Raw genomic sequence first — 13,153 nt, 5'->3', positions numbered from 1 at the left:
ATAATCACTACACTAAAGACGGCTTTGGTTAAGATGAAAAGAACCAATTCTTACATGAAAAATATTTAGAAAACAACCTACCTCACAGAAAGGAATAGATATGAAAACATTTGCCTCTATTTTTTTTTTTGGCTACTTATAATGCCAACTAGTACTAGCTTATTGAGTCTCTTCACTCTTTGGGGCATAAATGAATTTATCTGTGGAATAGGAATGAAGTCTCTTTCTCTGCATAAAGATGAGATGAGATAGGAGATGGAGACTGAGATGAATGAAAATGAAGTATTCGTAATACAGTAAAGACTTGTCCTACATTGTTTTGTGCTGGGTTTTTTTTTTTTTTTTTGAGTGCTTACAGTATGCCAAGCATTCTACAAAGTCCTCTTCTTGTATAATTTTATTCTTCTTCCTATCAACCCTACAAAACAAGTCCTATCAATGTCCTATTTTCTAAATGAAGAAAAGAAGGATTACATTTACTCAAGACCTCACAGATAACACCTAAGGAAAGCAGGAAGCCAAATCAATCTGAATTTGGCTACAGGTTCCAATTTCAGAGATACAACATTTCATCCAGGAGCCAGTGGCTCACACCTGGAATCCTAGCTAGTCAGGAGGCTGACATCAGATGATCACTGTTCAAAGCCAAACATGGCAGGAAAATGAGTGAGACCCTTAACACCAATAAACCACAGAAACCTGGAAGTGGAGCACGTTGTAGCATATTAAGATTAATTTTTGTTTTATCCTACTCTGGAAAATATGGCACACAGTTTGAAGGGATCTCATCAGTCACTTGGCAGAGTGCTTCTTTCTGCTCACATTTTTATAGACGGGACCCCTAATGGTCGATGGATTGAATGACACTTGCCTCAGATTCAGAAAACTAGTCAGTGACAATGGCAAATCTACTATGTATATCTCTGTTTTTTATAGTCTGACACCACCGGCATCACCCCAAACTGTCTAACACACAGTCACTGGTCTCTTTTCACCTGAGTATAAAAGGTTCTATTGAACCAAAAGACAAAGAGAGTGGTTCCAAAATCTGGTAGAAAATGGATCGTCTCTAATCCCTCAAGTCAGACTGGGATTTTTGTGAGGTTTTTTCTCCTAGCTTTGAGTCACATTTGCCACCTTGCAAGTACTCGATAAATGGTTTTTTAATGAATTAAAGGGAGAAAGAATCTCTAAGGATAATAATCTGAACTATAAGATGAGTCCAAATTTCTAAGGAGGCTATTGGCTGGATAAAGAGCCCTTCAGCTACAGTCAAGGTCACTCTGACAGCTCAGAGGTCATTCAAGGGCAAACAGAGTAGAGGATGCTGAATATCTCCTAGGGATAATAGTGAGCTGGTGGACACTGAATTGTGAATATCTTTAGATACCATCCCAAAGAGGTCAGGGGCTGTTCTACTGTGAGAACTCAAGGAGGCTGGTGAGCAAGACACCAGGTTGTTGTTTTCTAAAGCATATTACACTTGATCAAACTAGAAGACACCAGATTATATAATACAGCCATTAAAGCACAGAGTGTGTTCCACGGTAGATTTCTCCAAGCCATCCATCACCCCTCCCTACTTTATTGTCTCCGTGGTACTTCTCACCTCCGGATGCCCTATCCGTGTTATCTATTTATACATTTACCATCTGGCTCCCTACCAGAACGGCAAGTCAGCTCGGGGAGGTCGTGGGTACTAGGTCAAAGCTGCAATCCCAGCACACAGCCTAGTGCTTGGCGTAGAGTCTATATTCAGCAAATACTTGCTGAGCAGATGAAAAAAAAAATCAAAGATGGCTTCACATTGAGGGGAGATGAACACTTCAACATGAAGAATATTGATAAGCAAGGAACACCGAGGCTATGGATAAAGGAGACTCGATGGAAAGGAATTTGACATTCATGGGGTCGGTAGGTCATGTGATACATCCCATGAGACACTGTACCTCCTAACACCTATCTCAGTTTGCAAGCCCATGTGCATTGATCTGTGCACCTGTTAATTGTGCATCTTCTCCCGTGAAACCTAACCTCAAAGAAGGCAGTGCCTGTTAATTATCCTCCACAATGCCGTTCGTTTTAGAGACAGTAAGCACTTAATAAATATTTCTGAAATGAACTTAGTAAAAGAAAGAAGGTAGGAAGGTCAGTGGGTAGATTGACAAGTCGATGGAGGTAAAGGTTACTCTATGAAATTGCTAATGTTTATTGGTTATAAGTAATCAGTGGTTGGCTTGACATGCGCTTTAATTTGTATATTTATTTTGGAGAAGCCAAGCTGACCAATGGTTTGAATGTGGTAGAGTTTGGAATCTCTCTTATTTGCTGTTTTGTGTTAGAAGCTGGTGGCTCACACCTATGATTCTAGCTACTCAGGAGGCTGAGATCTGAGGATCATAGTTTGAAGCCAACCCCGGACAGGAAAGTTAATGAGACATTTATCTCCAGTTAACCACCAAAAAAAAAAACCCAAAACAGAAGTGGATTGGTGGTTCAAGTGGTAGACTGCTAGCCTAAAGGAAAATAAACTCAGAAATAGTGCTTAGGCCCTGAGTTCAAGTCCCAGGACCAGCTGCTGGATAGACTTTTGAATCAAGGTAGCTTATTGTTGCAAGGGGCAACAAATACTCTGACAAGAAGATGTAAAAGTAACAAAGAATTATTAATCAATAGTGTTTGAGCCTTGTGGTCTGGAGTTTCACAATCTAACCACTGATTCAAGGCAGCCATGGTGTGTGCTTACATATAATTATTCCCCACATTTTAAAAAATGTGAGCTGTTATGCACATATATCCAATTAAGTAGATGGCTGAATGTGGATTTTAATAACCTTGAGAATTTATTCAGTTAGAGAAGCTTGAGTGGCTCTCATATGTTTTATGTTTTCTTGCTACTTTGTAAGGGAGAGGCAAACAGCCCAGTGTGCTTACACACCATTTGATGATTAAGAAAAGAAAAGAAAGGCATTAACTTAATTTCCAGACTAGCCAGCGCTAGCAATAAAGTCTGCTGTCTTAACTGTTCCTTGTTGAGTGGTATATCTGATTTCTCTAGCAAAACTCTGGATAGTTTTTTTGTTTTTGTTTTCTTGCCAGTCCTGAGGCTTTGTCCTTGAGCTTCTCTGTGCTCAAGACTAGCGCTCTACCACTTGAGCCACAGCGCCATTCCCAGCTCTTTCTGAGTAGTCTATTGGAAATAAAGAGTCCTCCTTGCCTAGTCTGGCTTTGAAGCCATCGGTGACCAGCTTGGATAGATTTTTTTTACACAAAGTATTTTTTCCTACCTGCAGTGATTAGAGACTGTGTTCACAGCAGAATGATGTTTGAGGTCCCTGACACTTAATGATGAACAGTAGTCAGGCATCATCTGGAAAGGTTTACAAATCAAGCTTTTGTCCTTGATCCTACTACCAGACAATTACAGTGTGACTTCCCCTCCTTTGGGCCTCTACCTCCCATCTGTTTGATGAGGGGATGGATGACACCACCACTGTATTCTCTCCCAACTTCCGAGTTGAGCTATCAAGTCTGAGAACCCAACTGGCTTAAGAAGGAAGGCTCAAACTTTCATACAAGAGCGACCATGGCATCTGCATAGGATTCTTGCCAGAAATGGAAGGCTCTGAACACGATGAAATCATACACTCACACAGGTGACCATCCGGGAAGCAAAATACTGTCACGATCGTGAAAGTCCACGCGAGATTCCTACCTCAGAAAGACTGCTTTATGGAAGGACAACAGCATTCCAGCTCCATCGCTAGCTTTATTTTTTTTTAATCCCTTGCTTTATTATAATCTCTTTCTCTCCTGGGAGTCAAAACTGACTTCAAAACCTACATTTGTCCAGATGCCGGCAAGTCACATCTATATCTTAACCCTCAGGAGGCTGAGATCTGAGGATCATGGTTCACAGTAGGGCTGGGTAGGAAAGTTCCATGAGACTCTTACCTCCAATAAACAACCAAAAAAGCCAGAAGTGGAGCCGTTTGTCAAGTGGTTGGGCACTAGCCTTGAGTTCAAGCCCCATGACCAGCACACACACACACACACACACACACACACACACACACACACACACCTACATTTGCTACTTAATAGCTAAGCGACATGAAGGAGGCTAATTAACCTTGCTATGGCTATTGCTCACTTGGCAAGTAAGACTAATAATAACGCCATCATTATTCGATAGCTGGGATCTTGTGTCTCCATACCTGGGTTTTTGCGGTGGTGGTTGTAGCTGTAATTGTTCCTCGACTGAGGAGTCCTCTCCCCTTTGTGTTTCGCAGATCATAAAGCTGGAGAAGAATGGCATGGGCTACCACTACATATTGGCAAATCTGGTGAGTAGAGCAATGAAAGCCATCGGCTGGGTCCACGTTTGGGACCTGAGCTGGCCTCCCTGCTTCCTGCCCGGTGTGGGAAGAAGCAAAGGTTCGCAGCCACAATACCAAGTCTTGTCAGTATTCCATTCCCTTTCACCCGCCATAGAAACTACCGTACACTCTGCATGAACTTCTAACCCATCCCCGACAGACAGCAAAGCATTGTCCATCTTCCCTATGTCCTCTTTAAAGCAGCTATTTCCCCTTTGGAAAATATGGACATGCTCAGTACATTATTTTTTTTTTTTGGTTTGTTTTGTTTGCCAGTCCTGGGGCTTGAACTCAGGGCTTGAGTACTGTCCGTGGCTTCTTTTGCTCAAGGCTAGCACTCTATCACTTGAGCCACAGTGCCACTTCTGGCTTTTTCTATATATGTGGTGCTGAGGAATCGAACCCAGGGCTTCATGTATAGGAGGCAAGCACTCTTGCCACTAGGCCATATTCCCAGCCCCAGCTCAGTACATCTTTGAAGGGATACAGATATAGTGATCTTGTTGATTTTGACCCTCTACTTTGAACTTTATAATGATAGTCTCACTGCTCATAAATACATTTAAATCATAATTACACGAATATTGACAAATCTTTAACCAGAAACCATCTTCAAGTGTGAACAGTATTATGTCACTTTTTAAAAAAAATCATTTTCTATACGGCATAGATCAGCCGGGCCGTTAAAAAATGGTTTTTATTTTAATACACCGCAGTTCTTTTTGGGAGGTGCAATTATTATCCATGTCACAACAAAGAGTTGGTTCAGCAAATCATTGTTTGTGCGTGTTGTTTTATCTAGCAGCTACAAGGTGCCATTCTGAGTTTTCTTTGTTGATCAGTATTTCAGCCCAGTCTATTTTTTCCTTTATCATGATTTGCACTTGGACCTTTTTGAATTATCAAGTTGAATCCTCCCAGGTCATTTTTATTTGGCAAAGTCAAAGTTAATTTTACTTTGCATCTAGTTTTTGAATGCTTTTATTAAAATAGGATCTATACACTCTGCCATACCACTAATCAATGTGTATTGCATACCATTTAGTTGGTTCTTGCTGTATTCATAGAATTATTAAACCATCATCATAATATAATTAAATGTTTTTATCATCTCAGAAGCTCATATCTATTAAAAATCACCACCTATCCATCCTTTAGGATCCCCTAACCCTAGGCAGCCGCTGTATCTGGTTTTTCTCAGAGTTCTGTCACAATATTATTCTATTTTTAATCACATAATATTCCATTAGGTGGATAGTTAGTTAGATGACAGATAGATGGATAGATGGATGGATAGATAGATAGATAGATCACAACTTAAAATTGATGGACATTTGGGTTGTTTTACAGCTATTGTGAATATTGCTACTTTCTCCAGAGGATATATCTAAAAGTAGGATTGCTGGAAAACGTGCTAAACACTGTTTAATGGTTTGAGAAATTCCAAAATTATTTTCCAGAGTGACTGTAGCTCCCATCACATTTTAATTGATAATAAATTTTGTCTACATCAATTACCCTCCATGGGAACTTCTCTCCTGACAAATTCATTGGCCAGGTTTGTCTTATAATTTTCCATATTTTTATAAAGATGTGATTTTTAGCTTTTTTTTAATCTAAGACAAAATGTTCAAGAAATTAACCTTGTTTAACTGAACATATGGCCATCACCACTAGAAGCCATGTTATTTCTTTAATGTGAATTATTAATTGATCAGAAGATTGATAGCTTGTACTTATTGCTGAGCAAAGGTCACTAATTGAATTCAGGCAGAAGATGTAGACCCCAAATCGGTGCTCAAAATGGTCTGTCTAATCATTAAAATTCACCCTTTGTGATAAGGTTTCCTGCTTCAGATTAATCCTGGCTTTGCCCTCCTTTTCCCTCCAAAATTTCCTTTCCGTGCCTGTTCCAGTATTCCAGGGTCAGGACTGGTAATAGGAAAGACTCTTGAGAGAGGCTCGTTTACTTGGGAATACCAATGACTTTCTCAGAGATATTTGCATTTTAAATCAGTGATGGCTGTGCAGAGTCTTTCTGAGGAACTGAAGACTTCACCCCCCCCAAAAGACCATTTGGAAACAAAATGAAATTTTTGACCTGGGACTAAGAGGGGGAGAAAAAAAAAGAACCTTTGTCCTCATACTCAAACCCCAGGTCCTTAATGCTAGAAGGAACTTCAGAAGCCAGCATCTGAGATTCATTTGCATGTTGGAGAATGGCTTAGTGGTACCCAGCCAGTTAACATAGCATTGGATCGACCCTGTAATCCTAGCTACTTAGGGGGCTGAGATACGAGGGTCATGATTGAAAGCCAGCCTAGGCAAGAGAGTCCATGAGACTCTTATCTCCAATTAATTTCACACACACACACACACACACATGTATACACACACACACCTGGAAGTGAAGTTGTGGCTCAAGTAGTAGAGTGCTAGCCTTGAGCAAAATAGCTCAGGGAGAGCGCCCAGGCCCTGAGTTCAAGCCCAGGTGCCAGCAGTCAGTGACCCATACATGCACCCTACTCCTTGGGGATACATAGAACAAAGACGGGGCGCACATCATTCCCTCTCTGAGGTAATAGAAATTTTACACCCATGACCTCAGAAGTACTGAAAGATCCCAAGAATTGCCAGCCCCCATTCTGTGGTGTCCCCAAGTCTTCAGCCACAGTGTCCAAGTCAGCTCTCATCCCTTGCCTTCGGGTCTTTTGTTGTTGTTTTCTTTTTTTTTTTTTAATTTTACTCTCTTGACCTAATGAGTTCTCCAATCCTTATAACTGCCAGCTAATAGGATGTAAATTGCATATACCATCCAACTACAAAAGCCTTACATGTTCCAATAGATTAGATGATAATTAGGCTTCAAATTACTAATTAATTCAGTCGGAGACATAGTTGAAGATGTGTGGTGTGTTTCTCTCCCCTTCAGAGGAATAATGCAATTTATAAGATGATAATTTTTTTTTAGAAACTCTGCCACATAATTAGCCTACGGCTGCATAGAACTGACCTCCACCATCAGCGCTTGTGATTAGGATATAATTATAGAGTTAGGGACCAAAGAAGCCTTGGGAAAGGAAGCTGCATTCCTCTTAGTTCTCTCTGTTCTGTCTGAATGCATGCACTTCAAAGCATCCAGCAGTATTCTTTATTATTGTTGTTGTCTTCTTCTTCTTCTTCTTCTTCTTCTTCTTCTTCTTCTTCTTCTTCTTCTTCTTCTTCTTCTTCTTCTTCTTCTCCTTCTTCTTCTTCTTGTACAAAGGAGTTGCTATTTAACAAAGCAGTTTTCAGTGGGGTGCTGGTGGCTCACACCTGTAATCCCAGCTACTAAGGAGGCTGAGATCTGAGGATCACAGCTTGAACCAGCCAGGGGAAGACAAATCTGAGAGACTCTGATCTCTCCAATGAACCAGGAAAATAAAAACAAAGCCAGAGTGGAGACATAGCTCAGGTAGTAGAGTGCTGGCCTTGAGTAAAATAATTTGGGGACAGAATCAGGACCTGAGTTCAAGTCTCTGTACAGGCAAAGAGAGAGAGAGAGAGAGAGAGAGAAAAGAAAGAAAAAAGAAAGAAGGGGAGGGGGGAATGAGGGAGGAGGTAACAAACAGTACAAGAAATATACCCAATGCCTAACATATGAAACTGTAACCTCTCTGTACATCACTTTGACAATCAATAGAAAAAATATATAAAAAAGAAAGGAAGGAAGGAAGGAAGGAAGGAAGGAAAGAAAGAAAGAGAGAGAGAAAGAAAGGAAGAAAGAAAGAAAGAAAAGAAAAGAAAAATATGCAACCCAATAGTTCTTGATATGTTTCCAAAGTTACACAACTACTACCACAATCGATTTTAGGACATCTTCACTACATTAAAAAAGAGACTCCATAACTATTACCAATCATTCCCATATGTTCCCCAACATACACACACACACACACACACACACACACACACACACACACACACACACACACAGGGGGAGGGGAGCGAAGCTGTAAGGACAATGTGTGGCCCTTGACCACAAGGTCTGAGTTCCAGTCTTGCCTAAAGTAGCAGCCATAGACCCAGAACTGAGTTACTCAAAACGTTTCATCGACACCTGTTCCGTTACACATCCATATAGCCTCATCGAGATGGTCATTTCTCACATGACCGAGGCTGAAGGCGTGATGACGGGGGGGGGGGGGGGGGGGGGGGCTGGGCACTCCCTCCCCCACCCCACCCCACCCCACCCCCCGCCTTCCTGGGGCTCTGGGATGAAGGGCTTTCAGCCATCCTGTATCAGGGGGTGGCAGATTGTATGCCTGTAGGATGTTAGCACTGGAGGTGTGGGGCCATGTGGCACATCACCCACACACCCTCCCCGTCCCCCAGCTTTAAGCTGGTACCCCCCGCCCTCTTCTATATCAGCCTGAGAAGAAACTGTTCTTTCCTTTCCTTGCTCCCCCACAGAGAGAAATCTGTCGATCCGGTCTGTGAGGCAGAACTCACCCACTCCCCTCAGTGCATTGTTCCCTGCCATCTCGCTGCCGTACAAGGACAGGCCCGGCTTCCGCGGCCTCTGATGAGACAGTGGCACAGGAGCTGGTGGGGAAGAGTGGTTGTGGGACATACACACACGCGCGCACACACACACACACAGACTTGAGTTTGAATTCTGGCTTTACACTCTCCAACGATGACAGTAGTCAAAACACTACAGGGCTGAGCCTTCAGTGACGTATTTCAATGATGTTGGTGATTGCTGGTCGTAGCGCTTGAACGCAGAGCCTGGTGCTGTTCCTGAGCTCTTCTGCTCAAGGATAGCACTCTACCCCCTCTTTGAGCCATAGCTGCACTTCCGGTGTTCTGGTAGCTCATTGGAGATAAGAGTCTCACAGACTTTCCTTGCCCAGGCTGGCTCTGAACTGCGATCTTCAACACAGGTGCCTGGCTATTTCGGTTCTTTTTTTTTTTTTTAAGGGTAATGATATTATCTATCTCCTCCTGGGATGTTACGAGAATGAAGGAAGGTAATGTAGGTAAAGTGCTTATCGTAATGCATGACTCCGAATCAGCACTTAAGTGTTGGTAATTACTGCTGTAATCATCTACACCACCATCATCATCATTAGTAGACAAGGAACACATATCTGTCTAGGGACAAGAGACTCTCCTTCAGGTCTCTCAGGCCTCTCCCAGATTAAATCGCAGCCCCTTGTCATATATCACCACACCCCACAAATGTCTTTCACTTACCATAATTGAGATCCAATAATAATTCACTCTGGGGTGATGTCTCCCTATTCCTCTGGAAGGTTCGATGCTGTGTCTTATTCACTACCTGCCTTCTCAGTGCCTGATACAGTGAGCTGCATAAAATAGGTCTTCTTTGTTATCTTATGATGCTGAGTGGCTCATGCCTGTAATCCTAGCTACTCAGGAGGCTGAGATCAGAGAACCATGGTTCAAAGCCAGCTTGGACCCTCTCCCCCCCAAAAGTCAGTGGAGATGCTTTTCCTCTAATTAACCATCAAAAAGCCTGTAGCAGAGCTGTGGTTCAAGGAATAAGAGTACTTACCTTGAGCAAAAAAAAAAGCTAAAGAAGAGAGCCCCAGGCCCTGAGGTCAAGTCCCAGTACTGGCACACACATACACACACAAAAAGTCAGTGAATGAATGAATGAATGAATGAATGAGGGAGTCAAGTGGCTTCTCAGGAAATAACCTTTGAACTCACGGGTCACGCCACATTTTCACACAAACTACTGTGCCTGGGCTGAAAGAAGCAGAAGTACAAAGGAACATGAGTCCAGTCGTGAATATGCAAATGAGAGAGCCAGAGGGGTGGGCTGAAGGGGACTCCTAACCTATCAGAGAAGGGGTCAGTCTCCCATGCTCCATCCCTAAGAGAGGTCAACTCACCAGGCTCCTGTTTGAACCGTGCCCAGTGGCAGGTGCTCCACTCTGTGTTCCACTCATCCTACGTCTCCGCCCAACTGTCCCTCCTAGCCACACCTCCCATCTAACTGGTAAGCCAGAACCCCCTGTCGGCTCATTGGTGTGCACCCCCAGAGCCTGGACACTTTCCTCATCTTCTAGTTCTTTCTGTAGGGGTGTGGCTTTAACTGGGGCCACTAAATGGCAACCACGCTTGCCTGCTGTGCCTGGCACTGTGCGCAGCTCATTCAAGAAATCCTAAGGTGTTTCTTTACTTTTGTTCTGCCGCAATCAGATCACGTAAATAACATGTCTCTCTAAAAAGAAGGACGAAGCTGAGTGCCTATGGCCAGGAAAAAAAAAAAGGCTAGAAGTGGAACTGTGGCTCAAGTGGTAGAGTGCTAATCTTGAGCAAAAAAATGCTTAGGGACAATATCCAGGTCCTGAGTTCAAGACCCGGGATTGGCACTAAGAAAGAAGAAAAGGAGGGGGAGCAGGCGAAAACATGGCCTGTGACAGCCCTGCAGGCCCCATACATGGCACCTGAGTTGTGGGAGTGTGTCCATCAGAGAAGAGGAGAAGACACCGGGAGCTTCAGGGTGTCCTTCAACTCAGGTTGAAAGATGCCAGGGAGCTGAGCCCAGGGATTCCTGGTTGCTCATCTCACTAGTTCCTCAGTTTTACAAAATGTGCATTCCTGGCCCAGAGTAGAAAATGATGCGTTGAAGGTCAGCCGAAGGTCATAAGCAGGGCCAGGCTAGGGTTTGCCACTCAATTCCCTGTTTCTTGAGGGCTCCTTTTCCCAGGCCTGCTGCCTTCTTTATTTTCACAACGTGTCCATATGTCTGTGTGTGTGTGTGTGTGTGTGTGTGTGTGTGCATCTGTGCAAAACTGGCATGGACAGAGAAACACAGAGAGACAAGGTCCCAAGTGATTCTCTTCTTCACCGTTTCCCTTGGATACATACCTCTTTGGCATGGAAATTCAGTCTTCTCTCACCGGTTGCGCTCACCCTGCTCTCTGTAGCAGGTGCACATGCAGGTCATGTGATCGCCAGCCCAGAGCTAGCTCGAAGTCCCTGGGAGGGACAGGGGAGTGGACAAGCAGGAAGGCACCCTCCCACCCCCATGCCCAGCAATGTTGTCTTTCTAAGTGGCCCAAACCCTCCAGAAGGCAAAGCTGACTCCCATACCTTCTTCCAAGCTCTAGAAAAATTCATTCCAGAACCCTCGGGAGTTTTCTAAAGACCCTCTCCCCCTAAGCAAGGTGAGGTGATCTTGTCACGTTCTGAGGGAGAAAGACAATTCATGACTGAGCAACCTTTTGAAGAATTGCATGGCTGAAGCTACAGTTTCAATTGATATGGTTCCAAGGGTAGGCTAGCTCTCCATTTGGGTCACCAGAGGCAAATCAGGAAACCCAAGGTGATGGGATAATTGCCCACCAATGCTTCTCTCTCTGAGTATAGACAGTGCATCTGTTTGCTGACTCAAGCACACCTAACCTCTTCTATTGACTTGGTGGGAACCGGCTAAGCCTGTGTGTTAGCAGGGATTAGAGAAGCAGAGGCTCCCTTCAAGGTCTGTTTGGTGAAAGTGGCTAAAATAGGAGAAATGTGAAGCATTTTATGCAGCGACATGAGCATTTGAAGACGCAATTAAGTCCTCCACCCAGGAGTATTCCACACAATCCTGTCCATCCATATTCATGGGCACACACCTGTGTGTGATCACAGAATCATCGATCAAAGCTGGAAGGGCCCTCAGGAGAGAAAGCATCCGGCTCACAAGTCTCTCTACATATTGAGTCTGAAGCTCTGTTTTCCAGGGAAATCTTAAGGCCTTCGTATCTAAAGCCAATGACGATGTGAGCTGCTTTTTGTGAATGGGAAGTAGGACTCAGTAGTCCTCCTGACCTTCTTCGGATTCAACATACTTGTCTCTAAAAATGCCTACAACATGGGGCCCAGCGTGGAAGGCCACTGATCGAGCAGGTGCCCTTATTTTGTAGATCAATAAGGTCGTGTCTGCAGAGGTTGAGAAATTTACTCGAGGACAAACGGCTCACAAGTTTCTAACATAAGACAGAACTCATATGGCTGTCCCTAAAACTCCTTTCTTGATGCTTTGTGATCTGGTTCACAATATAGTACACACACACACACACACACACACACACACACACACACACACAATGTCTAATGTGTAATTTGCATATGGGAAGAACAGCACATGTTTGACAGTATTGTGATGAGGATGAAATAAGATAATGGAAGGACTGTGTGTTACACGGTATCTGCTACGTAGTGCAGGTTTGATCATTATTCTCTTGGTCAAAAATCTGACATCACCCCTCACCTGTGATGACATCTGAGCATTCTTCAGTGCCGGCTTACCTTCACAGAGCCTGAGCAAAGAAATCTCTTTCCTCTTTCCCATGACAACCCCTCCTCAGATCCACCCTCTTCATCTTCTACGATCTTTCAGATTGGTCATCTCCACTTTTGGTTGCAAGCATTTCTAATATCATATGCATTTCCCAATTGTACCTCCCTACAACTCTTCGCTCCATGAAGCTATCATCTGAATGAGTTTTGTCTGACAATTTGGGAGGGAGCTTGACAGGTTCAACTTGTACCATGCAGAGGATAAAATACAAGTTCTTTGATTTGGTCTGTTTATTCATACCTCTTCCAGATGTCAAAGGGCTGAGTAGAGGGAGCAGGCCTTCCAACTGTGCCAATCTGTGTTTAATAAATCTCCTTCCTTGGCCTTGTCTCTTAGCAATAGTGTATATTCCTTCCTCCTGCCAGCTGTGATGTCCTTTCGAAGGAAGACGAGGGCTGAACTCGGAGTC

At 43.5% G+C, this 13,153-nt stretch overlaps 1 protein-coding gene across 4 annotated transcripts in view; it reads left to right on the top strand.

Annotated features, from left to right (window-relative positions):
* The window catches only part of Gria1 (glutamate ionotropic receptor AMPA type subunit 1), a 254,230-nt gene that overhangs the window by 127,460 nt on the left and 113,617 nt on the right, over positions 1–13,153 (top strand). For all 4 annotated transcript variants that reach the window (XM_048334202.1, XM_048334201.1, XM_048334199.1 and 1 more), the window contains one exon: positions 4,293–4,346. In XM_048334202.1, the coding sequence (XP_048190159.1) occupies positions 4,293–4,346 (54 nt within the window). The remainder of the gene's footprint in view (positions 1–4,292; positions 4,347–13,153) is intronic.

This window comes from Perognathus longimembris, chromosome 25, assembly GCF_023159225.1.
Source record: "Perognathus longimembris pacificus isolate PPM17 chromosome 25, ASM2315922v1, whole genome shotgun sequence".
Taxonomy (NCBI): domain Eukaryota; kingdom Metazoa; phylum Chordata; class Mammalia; order Rodentia; family Heteromyidae; genus Perognathus; species Perognathus longimembris.
This window is presented reverse-complemented; position numbering and strand designations above follow the sequence as displayed.